The sequence below is a fragment of the Mixophyes fleayi genome, chromosome 3 (assembly GCF_038048845.1).
Source record: "Mixophyes fleayi isolate aMixFle1 chromosome 3, aMixFle1.hap1, whole genome shotgun sequence".
In the NCBI taxonomy this organism is placed as follows: domain Eukaryota; kingdom Metazoa; phylum Chordata; class Amphibia; order Anura; family Limnodynastidae; genus Mixophyes; species Mixophyes fleayi.
This window is the reverse complement of record NC_134404.1, coordinates 68,884,522-68,897,110: the sequence shown is the minus strand read 5'-3', so window position 1 is coordinate 68,897,110 and position 12,589 is coordinate 68,884,522. Positions and strand designations below refer to the sequence as shown.

General features: G+C 43.1%; 1 protein-coding gene across 1 annotated transcript in view; it reads right to left on the bottom strand.

The window, feature by feature from the left end:
* Positions 1-4,866: 4,866 nt before the first annotated feature.
* Positions 4,867-12,589, bottom strand: part of LOC142143657 (period circadian protein homolog 2-like) — a 40,337-nt gene continuing 32,614 nt past the window's right edge. The window contains exons 19-23 of the mRNA XM_075201676.1: positions 10,993-11,786; positions 10,720-10,891; positions 10,423-10,612; positions 9,559-9,709; positions 4,867-6,493 (exon numbers count right to left, since the gene is read on the bottom strand). Of these exons, the coding sequence (XP_075057777.1) occupies positions 6,395-6,493; positions 9,559-9,709; positions 10,423-10,612; positions 10,720-10,891; positions 10,993-11,786 (1,406 nt within the window). The 3' untranslated portion in view covers positions 4,867-6,394. The remainder of the gene's footprint in view (positions 6,494-9,558; positions 9,710-10,422; positions 10,613-10,719; positions 10,892-10,992; positions 11,787-12,589) is intronic.

Below are 12,589 nucleotides of genomic sequence, written 5' to 3'. Positions count from 1 at the left end.
AGTGCCATCTTGTGGCTGAAATGAGCAACAGCCCTGCTTTCTACTATAATACTTAACCCTTGATGGAAACCTCTGCAGGACACTGGAACACTACCAAATTCCTGTGCACAGGTCAGCCCAGGACTGAGTGAAAAATATGGTAACGTTACCAGGGATAATATTGGTGCACCAAATGTTGAGATGGATGTTAATGTTATGTGATTTACCTAAGATTTGATTTATTAATATTGAAGGTTTGACATTCAGTGTTAGTGGTACCGCTGCAATTCAAGTTAACTCAGCAGTAGATGCTAAAAGTGGGGCGCCTGACCCATAGGGAATAGCACGGTACCCCAAACACCTGAATAAGAAGTAGCCCTCTAGTGGGCGCGGTAGTGACCGTAAGAGTCTTGATGGGTTATTATTGATGGTTGTTGCATCATCACCAGTCAGATATTGTTAACATGAAAGTAGTAACTGTGATTACCAGTGTGCCTTATTAGACAATGTGTATTGAAGATGTTATAGTTATTCTGCCTTATACTCACCAGGTGTATGTCATATGTTAAATGCTATTGTGCTCTATGCTGATCAGACGCATTATTTTGTCATTACTATTGAGCTGAAGGGGTCAGTGGCGTTGTGTCTTACCGAAACTATCCTTACCGCATTCTCAATAAACCTAAGTTGTTTGACCAATCATTGTCCCTTTCATTGAAGTATTTATCTCCTGACCACCGGATATCCAAACAGAAAAGAACCTGACTCGTGTCTGGAGGACAAGGTAAGGGAAGGATTCCCATCAGTACTCGACCACCACATAAACTTTGGCGTCAAACCGAACAGGATCCGAGTGCATCAGGAGAGTAATACCCTCAGTGAAAAATGGATCAAACTATATGCTCGCAAGCAACAACCGAACGAGACACTGCGGGACTATGCCCTGAGCCTACAAGAGATGCTAAGAGCCATTCAGGCAGTGGACAAAGAGGAAGTACGAAACGCGGACGAAGCCCTGACCGTACAGTTCGTAGAAGGAGTCACCCAAGAAAGCGTTAAGATTCAGCTACGACTGATGAAAGCACAGATGCCAGGCAAAACCTTCCGAGAGTTTAAAGAGACCGCCATCGCCATTGTCGGTAACCAACGGGGAAGGGAGGAAGAATACACAGAATTGGTGGGCTTCAGAGAAAGGGCAAGCTCGAGGGGAGCCATGGCAAGCAGCACAGAAAAATCAACACAGGCCAAAGAATCGGTAATACAGAGTGGTCAGTATCCCACCGGAGACCCAATGGAAACGCTCAAAGAGCAAATGGAGGAGCTGGTCGTCGGAATGGCAGAAATTCAGCGAGAGATACACCAAATGGCGAGGCCACCGGCACCCACCTACGGGGAACCAGAGTGGAGGCCCGAAAGACAAAGACCAGCCCGAGGCAGGTGGGAACCACCTCGCGAGTATGTACGGCGATCGCCCAACCGATTCTTTAAGGGCGCCCGATATGCCGCCGGTGCCATGGGATAGGACACATAGAACGAAACTGCGACCAAAACGAACATTTAAACTCCGACGCCCCGAGATTGAGGGCCGAATCTCGGGGCGAGCCCCGGGAATAGATCCGGATCCAGAAAATTGGAGGCCCCAGTTCATCGGACAATGTCCCACATTACCCGTTACAATTAATGGGGTAGAGACCCTGGTTATGCTGGACATGGGGTCGCAGATTACGACCATCCGGCTACCTACATTCCACAAGTATTGGGGCAAAGAGCAGCTGTTATCACCACCCCCAACCTGGCTGCGGCTGACCGCCAGTAACGGCCTCGAGATTGCGTGTGAAGGGTATTGGGAAGCGGACATCCAGATCGGAGTGACTTTGTTGCCAAGACAAGGCTGTCTCGTCACCGCCCCCTGTGAAGGGAACATAGCCCCCATCATCCTGGTGATGAATGTGCTGCAAAGATGCTCGGATGAGCTAGTGGCAACTTTGAAGGGTAAATTAACCCAAGCGGCGTCCCCCGGTCATCAGGCCTTTCAACATACTGTTCGGCTCCTACAAGGTCATCAAAAGTCCGTTGGTCCCCATGTAAAGGTTTTGGGCACTGTCAAGTGGTTTAATGTGCGGAATGGATATGGCTTCATCAACAAAAATTACACCAAAGAAGATGTCTTTGTCCACCAGACAGCAATAAAGCGAAATAACCCACGGAAGTTTCTGCGCAGTGTTTGAGACGGGGAGACTGTGGAATTTGATGTTGTGGAGGGAGAGAAGGGTGCCGAGGCAGCAAACGTGACTGGCCCTGGTGGTGTACCAGTAAAAGGAAGCAGATTTGCACCCTACCAACGAAGGTTCCGCAGACGTTTCTACCGGCCAAGAGGATAGAATGCTGCAGAATCTGGTGGAGAAGTAAGTGCAGAGCAAGTGAGCGAGGGAGTGAGAGCAGAGGAAGTGTCCTCTCAGCAGAGACCTGTCCAGCGCAGGCACCCTCCTCCGTTCTTCTACAAACGGCAGAAGAAAGACTACGATCGGGATGCGCAGGCCTGTCGGCTGCCAGAAAGGAGCATCGTCCTCAAGAAGAATAATCGATCCCGGAGTAAGCTGGATCCCAAGTGGAAGTTGAACCCGTATGTGATTACGGCCGAACCCATATCAAGCTCCGCCCAAGGCCAGACCAAGGGCCAGAAGAAACATCAAGGGATGACTGGGACGAAGAGCCAGACGATGGCGAAGGGACTTTGCCTCAGCTGCCCACTGACCCTTTCGAGCTACTATTGGCGGTATCAGGATTAGAGATCTACTGAAACTGTTGTATATAATGTATATTAAAACTGCTGTCATTGGACATGTTTGCCATTATAACTGTTGTAGATGTGTGATTTGAGTTGATAAAGAACAACCACCTTTATGTCTTAATGCGTGAGGACACGCACCTGAAAAAGCGGGGGTGAATGTGGTACCCCAAAACCCTGTTGAACAGCACAGAGGAAGTGCATAAACGCTTTTAAAATGCAGGGCTACATGGGGTTAATTGTGCTCCTGAAAACTTGTGCCCAGGAGTGATTGACAGGAGGAGGATGAAGGCCCTGATTGGCTGGGGGAGTAACAGGAAGAGGATGTGCAGGAAGGAGGAGAGAGAGAGAGAGCAGCATGGTAGAAGGAACAAGGGGGAGGACGTGCAGCCAAGCAGAGAGAAGATAAGCTGCTGCCAGAACTGTGACATTGCCAGCAAAGCGGACGGAGAACAGCTGGGGACACGCAGCGGGGTGCCAAAGACAGTCTCCACTAACTGCAGAACAGTCTCAAGGTAAAACCCTAGCCTGCAGTGTACTGCACACACCCCAGTGTCAGAGGGAAGAGTGTTGAGAGAATCTATCCAAAACTGACATTGCATTCTTGTACAAGGAAGGATTGTGAGAGCTTTTCCCCTAGATCATACCTATACACAGGCTGCAGGGAACAATTAAGACGGTCGTTTCAGCTATATCCTGTGTGTGTGCTGATATCTGGACATTATACCCTGTTGCAGAGCACATGTGCTGATAAAGATTCATTGACTGTTGAGAGAACAGCGCCATCTTGTGGCTGAAATGAGCAACAGCCCTGCTTTCTACTATAATACTTAACCCTTGATGGAAACCTCTGCAGGACATTGGAACACTACCAAATTCCTGTGCACAGGTCAGCGCAGGACCGAGTGGAAAATATGGTAACGTTACCAGGGATAATATTGGTGCACCAAATGTTGAGATGGATGTTAATGTTATGTGATTTACCTAAGAATTGATTTATTAATATTGAAGGTTTGACATTCAGTGTTAGTGGTACCGCTGCAATTCAAGTTAACTCAGCAGTAGATGCTAAAAGTGGGGCGCCTGACCCATAGGGAATAGCACGGTACCCCAAACACCTGAATAAGAAGTAGCCCTCTAGTGGGCGCGGTAGTGACCGTAAGAGTCTTGATGGGTTATTATTGATGGTTGTTGCATCATCACCAGTCAGATACTGTTAACGTGAAAGTAGTAACTGTGATTACCAGTGTGCCTTATTAGACAATGTGCATTGAAGATGTTATCGTTATTCTGCCTTATACTCACCAGGTGTATGTCATATGTTAAATGCTATTATGCTCTATGCTGATCAGATGCATTATTTTGTCATTACTATTGAGCTGAAGGGGTCAGTGGCGCTGTGTCTTACCGAAACTATCCTTACCGCATTCTCAATAAACCCAAGTTGTTTGACCAATCCTTGTCCCTTTCATTGAAGTATTTATCTCCTGACCACCGGATATCCGAACAGAAAAGAACCTGACTCGTGTCTGGAGGACAAGGTAAGGGAAGGATTCCCATCAGTACTCGACCACCACACATAGAATCCTGATTTAACTGAAGGGCTCCATCTCGTATATGCACTGAATGCAGATAGAGGGCTATTTATATACATACTAATGCTCTATGCCCTATTTAAGTGTCCACAGGCCTTTGCATTTCATACAATCTGTCAATGTGGAAAAAACTGGCAACCACCGTTACTACTTTCAGTGATGGTCTTTGCAGCCAGCATCCAAGAAGTAGTGTAGGTGAGAAAATAAAAGCTATAATTAAGCATCTGGTCAAAATATGATACTAGGCAGTACTTTAAGGTAATGTTTTTCTTTTACTTGATGCTCAAATGAACGTTTCTCACGGACCACAGGGCTGCCAAGCATCTGCATGGGTGAACATCAGATTGCAGAGATGATTATGCTTGGTGGACAGACAGACACATAAGAAATTGCTGTGACTCTGCAGTTTTAGTAAATGACCCCCTGTTTTAAACAACATTGAAAAGTCTCAAGCTCAATAATGTTACTAAACAATTCTCCACCAAAAAATTCTCATCAGCCATGTTAAAAAATAAAATTGTTTTTACTGACATTTATGTCTACCTGATTAGGACAGACAACACATGACAGGTCCAGAACACAGTATCACAGAATAACAGTAGGATTTGTTCCAGACTTGTTAGAAAGTAATAGTCGATGTTAGTGGAATATACCAGGGTAGTTCCATTTGTGTTCCAGTCTCTGACATCTCTACCATGTGTAGGAGGACACAATGGAAGACTCCCTGTGTATCCACTGCACCAACAAGTTATAAAATGGAGTTTAAAATTTAGACTAAGCATGGATATCACCGAACATAAGTATATAACCTGCAGTGGTTGTACAGTCAATCTGCTACACTGTGCACACATGGTACAGTAATACATTGTTCGTACACATACAGGGGGGTATGCTACTGTGAAAACAAGGTGGATACATTAGCTGTTGTGCAGTGAATAAGGTGCACTGAAATCCAGGCTCATCACATAATAATCTCAACCCCTAAATCAAGATCATGAAACAGTCTTTGCTCATTGCCAGTCTGGAGCAAAACAGCTTAAGCAAGAGGGTGATGCCAAGTGCACAAAAGGGGTGGTGTATATACCGATTATGGATCTAGCATTCAGAGGAACAGTCCGACACCACTTAACTTTGGTACAGTCTGAGTTACAGGACATTGTCTTCTGCCGCGTAGACTGACTAGGATGACCTGTTGATGGTCACCTTGTGGAAACAAATTGGTGTTTAAATATGATAAGATTTTAGCAATTAGTACATCCAGTTCAGGCTCAACTCAGCAAGGTCACAGCGCATTGAGATCCAATCAAATTGAATCTATGAAGGGAATAAAATGGTCCAGAGGGAATTGGGCCCCCGGACACAAAATAATTATCTGCCATAACCAGTTGTGAATCCAAATCTGGAGCAGATGCATCAAACAAGTTCAGCACTCAAACATTTTGTTTTAAAAATATACAAATATTATAATTATGAAATATTTCAAAAATAGTTTTTGTATAAAGGGGGGACACAATTATAAAATCCCTTTGTCTATAATGTTGTGTAATATATTTGATCCGTAGACTTCTACAAATTGAATTAGCCTTATGGGTTTCCAGTTCCACACACCAATAATCCAGATTTTGTCTTTGGGCTGGTCTGAGTAGAAGAAAAGAGATAAAAAACCTCCGTAAGATAACCATAAATAAATAAAATACTACTGTGAAATGGTCCTCCACATTTACCACTGGTGACAAGCCTGACTGTAGTAGAGATAAATAAAATGGCACCAGAATTATAGCCTGTTTCTGAAGGATCCTACAGACACAATGGGCAGTAACGTTATGTCATAAAGTTGCAGTAATTTGAAGGAACGGGAGCAGTCTGACAGTTGTTGCCCAAACAAGATAGGATGGAATATCAGATGTCCTGCGGGAAGCGGCTGCAACAGAAAGGACTTGCGGTTGAGTTAGCATGCCGGTCAGAATCAGGAGTTCATCGTGCTGCTGAAGGCTGGTGTGCGAGTTTGAGGAGATCTCCAGCAGGACCTGTTTCAATCAAACGATTCCATGATCCCACTGAGCTCTAGCTCCTGGATGGTGTCTGCATACTCTGCACAATCAGAGCCTCTCTCCTTACAGAAAATGCAGCTCTGAAATTACAATGTTAAGGGATCATCACAATGCAGGCCTGGTATTATACAAGACAAGATGACAGCAGCAGTAAGGCCATCATTTAAGCAAACATAACCATTAACAAAAACATAAGTAACAATAAGTAAACTGATGTGATAAGTAAATGCATAATTGAATCTAGAAAGATGAAATGATGGCACGTCCCCTGTTGGGGGCAACTTTTCTAGGAGCACTTGCAGGTGACCCTGATCCTCACCCAATCGGGTGTGAGTGGCACCTTTTTGGAAAAGTTAAGTCTTGCTCTCCATTGTCTTATGTATGCAAACCAACGTGGTTCCTCCAATCCTGGGCTACTATACTAGTATGTGTACTAGTGTGGTACCTAATTAGTAGTGACAGAGGTTCCTACCCTATTTTGGTTATAATATTCCCTCTTTTTTTTCCCCACCGGCTTGGAATGCAGGCCAAATTGACATTTAATTACATTTAATAGGCACAACGGGCATTGTTATAAATCTGGTTGGTTTGCTTAAGAAAAGGAATCTCTTTAGGAGAAAATAACCGGCGGTATGCTGCGATGGCGGGCTAAGGAGAACTTCAGATCATTCAACATCCGCAAGCTTTTAAAAGCGACAAATGTACATTTAAATGGAAGTACAAGTCACTGCGGATTCATGATGATGGGTCCACTTAAATTTATTTCTATATAAATTGTTATTTAATTTGTCTTTTTACCTCATTCCAAAGCAAAGTTGTCAGGAGTCACTGACTCTTTCTCATTGTACACAAATGAGGCGAATGAGACAGAAGATTAAGTAAAGAAAAAAAAAACAAAAACAGATGGCTATCATGCAGTTGTGATATACCACTGCATTACTAAATGGTAATGTCTTTAAAGTCAAAAAGAGTCTCACCGCTGCAGACCGTAAATCCAAAACAGACTTAGAAATATTCTGATTCACTCCCATGTGCTGTATTATCACTAGACAACAAAGAGTTAAAGATAGCAGTGTCTAGTCATTCGCCTTTCTGATGTCATGTGATCAGACATGTAGTTTACACTGAGCCCAGAGATCTTCACATTATATGAGAAAGTTGATATCTGAACGTTTTTAGAATTACATTTTTTGACTTGCTGGCTGAAGATAAAGAAATGAGTAGCTGTAACATTCATAGTCAGTAATGTATTTTATTATATATGGTTTCAAATTTGAGATATAATTTTATATGCACAGTATTTAGGTGCTTTTAAAGGATCCTTAATCTCTATTTACATATACATACACACATCTTATCAGTATTGTCCCAGATTGGATGGAAACAAATCAATGCATGCCATCCATATAGTAAAGCAGCCATTCTCTGACACTGATCTCCTACAACCAGGTACTAAGCTAAGCGAAGACTTTTATCCAATTCAAGCCAGAGCTTTTTCTTGGTAGCCGACATACACAGCTCGTTTTGTAGTACAAAGGGTAACAATGCAGTCGTATTGGCAAGTACTTCTATGACTGCTCACATAACCTGCACAAGTCTATAGAAGGGCCTATCACAACTGTAGTCCTGTGCTCTGTCGTTTTCCTAACAGTCAGACCAGAACGCTGTAGTTAGAACTTCTCTAAATCTAGGTCAGAGAGCTATTCGGAAAGGTGTGAAAGACCTATGCACAAATCTATTAATAATACAAAAGGTAACGTAAAAGTAAGCTAGTCTCCCTATCAAAATATATATGCAATCCGGATTCAGATAATTACGGATCCTTAACATAAGCCTCAGTAATAACCATACAGCCCATAATCCCTTCATGTACCGGTTACAGGGCACTACATACAAGACAATCACCACCTGTCACTGCTGTGTGAACAGACTGTGCACAACGGTATCTCTCAAACCATACTCAGATCTTTTACCCAGCTGGCTTCACACAATTCCGCATTGTCCTCGACTGACTGCTATTTCTAGAACAGGACTTATCCTGTAGCCAATTATAGTACCTGTCCGAGGACAATCCGATTAGTGAATTAGCTAGCAGAACTTTGTTTACAGCATCTGCCATAAAGAAGAAGTCTTAATGTACAGTGAAGATGTATAACAGTCTTGTAAGTGTTCACATTCCTCACCATTTGTATACACTGCAAGAGCAGAAAGTGGACACAGTTTCTTCGATGGGATGTACAGAACAAATTCCATATTAACAACTCCATTACCAGCCAGCAAGTAGAGTCCTTGTAAGCATATGCCCCTAACCACAAAAGACGCTGTATACTCCTGTTCACTCCAATACCAGTTTACATTTCTACCTTCCTCATTTGATCAATGAAATACAATTAAACAGCCTAATAGGTCATATACCACGTACAGAAGTTTGTCAGCTAAGGAGGGTGATTAATGAGCCAGTTGATGAGTGAATAAACTATAGGATATTAGTATAGATCATAGTTTATGGTGTAATTGAGGTCCATAATAAATATGAAATAGTTGGAATCATTCCGGAATGGGATTGATAAGGAAGTCTGACTTACACACACACAGGAATAATTGAGCATTCTACCATTTCCACTTAGTTTCTCCCCAATCACCAAGCAGCTATTTAGTTGTGACACCAGACTGGTTGGGTAACCAATGCAATGCAAGACAGAAAAAGGCAAGTTGTTTTAATCTATTTATAGGCAGGTGCTCCTTAGGTTTGGGAAAATTATGGTGTAATGAATAAGAAAATAAAAAAGAAGAATTTCAAAAGAACTCATTGGTCAAGTAATACTACAAAAAACCCTCCCGCTCTAATATAAATATCAACAACTGAGAACTTAGTACATTTTGCAAACATGTACATAAGCCAACCAGACAAGGCAAGTAAGTTCTAGCTAACAGTAACTTTACTGGTTTACTTACTCCATAATGAGAGTATCCACATTGGTTGGCATACAGAGTAAACAGCATAGAGCAGAATTAGGATCAGACATTTTTAGGTTTGTTCCTTGTGATTTTTTTTCTTTTGCCAGTAAAGGACTTTCCAGCCTGCTACTCTCACAGATTAGATGCCTAGGTGAACTAGAAGTGCCAAGAGATCCCATATACTCACTGTCCCCTCTACAGCCCCTGGGAGTCCTCTTCTTGTTATCCAAGAATGAATCTCTCCCAGTTCTTTCCACTGATCATCTGTGAAACGAGGCTGAAACTTCTGCACCGATTTCAGTCTATCACGATCCTCTCTGAGAACCACATCCATGTCCCTGAGAAAGTACATACAACAGATACACATGTATGTGTCACAAATGTCAACATACACCTATAAGGGTACCCAAAGATTTCAACTGGTTTATCTAAACGGGTTGTTTATCTGTATGTATTAATATAGGTGAAAAGACCATGATCAATCAGCATATTGATCATTTCAGTGGTATTGAGAAGTGTATTTACAGACATGAGGGGGGGGGGGGGGGGGGTAAGGTTATATTAATATTATAATCTTCCAGCTCTTGTGCCCCCTACAGTAGAATTCATTCATTTCTACATAGGAAAATAGACCACAATCATTTTTGACCAGGTACTATAATTGGCACAGGTAGATCACCTGCAAGCAATAGCATATTCCTACCCAGAGGACCTCAAAAATCCCACAGTAACCAAGAACACCATTCATGTCTACAAGATTGCATGGCCAATATCTTGGATGATCATAATTGCCAAACCTTCTTATAAGATGCTAAACAACATCAAGAAGGTGTGGAAGCCCCGTAGTATCGTGCTCAATCATGACAAGAGAAAACACAAGCGTCACATCCTAAGGTACTTGTGCCCCATTAATGTTACTGGAAGTTCCCTTTTAAACGTAAAAGCCAGCATAGAAGCATTGACTGCCCCACTTAGTCTGAGACCTCTGTCCCACCTATCTTCCTAACACTTTTCTGGTGGTGCTGGTCCCCTTTACTTCTCTCACACTCACTTTTGTAAAATTTGATACGTCATCATCACATTCTCATCTGCATTGGCCGTTAGAAGCCACATGGGGTCTTGTAGGACGTACTTCATGACAGCCACCCCACTTGCCGGCGTCAACCCCCTCTCTTTTTGATTGTTCTCAGAGGAGTCCACGCTGCCAAAGTACTTGCTGCTATGGCTTGTCTGACTGCTCCCTGCAAAAAAAGAAGAAGCTAATTAAGACTAATAAAAACTTAGTGAGAAAGACTCCAAAAACTAAGCATAGTTAGTTTATAGCAGAACCCTGCTGTAATTGACTCACCTGTTTGACTCCCAGATGTACCATTTCCACAGAATCCAGAGGTCAGGGATTCTGAAACCGCAGAAGAGATTGAACATGTTCCAGAAGATGCATCTTCCTGTAGCAGAAGATCCATCAGGTCACTGCCGGTAGACACAGCATCACTAGTGTGGTCATCTTCAGGAGATCCTGCCTGAGAGATATAATGAGGCATTAGAAGGGGAGATGCACATTACCCAGCTGATATATGAAAAAGCACCATATGTGAATAAACAAATACAATACTATATCTACCAGGTCAGGATCTTCACAGGGTTGAGGCATGGAAGTAGTGTTCACAGCAACCCCCACACCTGTGCCGCCCTCTGAACGGTCAGCCTTTAGGGACTCTTCCAACTGCAACAAGTTGAGCTGTAGAGGTGAGCTGCAGCGAGACTGGAACAGAGGGGGAGACTGAGGATCTTGTGGAGTGGAGGACCGAGAGAGTCCTTCCTTCAGCTTTAGTTCACTCTGATGAACTGGATAAGAAAATGGCTGCACAGTGCAAGGGCTCTGCATGGACTGAGGAGATACAGGCTGTGGAATAGGGAAGGGAGGCTGTGGGACAGAAAATGTAGGATTTGAAGGAGTGAAGGTCGGTTGCGGAGTATATAATGAAGGCTGAACTGGAAAGGGATGTTGGGGTGCTGGCCCAGGATAAACCGTTGTGGGCAGACTAGGGGGATACATATAATTAGGCAGGACAAGAGCTACCATGGGTGACAGTAGAGGGGTATGAAAAGGCTGCATGTTGGAGGTGTGGCCATGAAGGGTATCATTTGGCATCGGGATTTGGGGAGGAGGGAAGACTGGCAAAGGATAAGCAGGCAATACAGGATATGGCAGTGGAGGATAGCTAGCATGTGAGTTATCAGACTGGGACCAGGCTGTGGTGTTGAGACCAGAAAGAGGGCACCGATGGGCCTGTGGTATGCCAGAGCTGCTACTATCCCACGATTCTGGCCGTACACGTTTTACTTTAGGCTTCCGAGCCTTCCCGCTTCGCCTTATGCCAGCATCTGCACCCTGAGGACCATGTGATCGTAAAGCTGCAAGTAGAGGAAACCTTTGTTTTTAAATAATCAGTGTTTTTCTGAAGGATATCAATTGTGCACATTTGAATCAGTCAATAATCTTTTCATTAAAGCAAATCCCAAACCCACCTCTAAACTCAGAAAAAGTCCACATAAGCTGTCCACAAAGCCTCTTATCTATACAGTCATCATCTTTTGTCAGTAACTTCATCTCTCACCAGCGTTACTGAATGTCTCTCTATTATTTCATCCTGGATGTCCTCTCAATTTTTCAAAAACCGAGCTAAGAGTATTCCCCACCAGTCATGTCAATTAGAGATATGTCTAATTGACATATCTATCTGTGGACACCACAAAAATAAATGCTACCCCTCAAGCTCACTGTCTAAGAGTCAGAACTGTCCTTTGTTGCCCACATCCTGTCTGTATCCAAATTCTGTTACATACATGTAAGAAACATTTCCAGAGTATGCACATATCTCACACAAGATACGGCAAAAACTTTAAAGCATGATAAAGCAGGACTGGATTCATGTGTGGATGCAACTTGCACACAAGCTGCATTTAAAAAATATATATATTGTTTTTTATTTTACTTTCTACATTCAATAAAAGAAAATCAAGATGCTTTCACTACGTACTGTACATACAGTGTATTTCTATAGTCTCACTTGCATACACATGTTCTGAGCTATCTAGTGACATGCATAAGCGTAGTTTTAAAACAGACTATGCTATGTCAGTGATCCCTATCAGTCAGCACTTACACCTGCATTGTAACTGGTGTAAGTTATATGGCTCAAATGAAGCGCACTTCC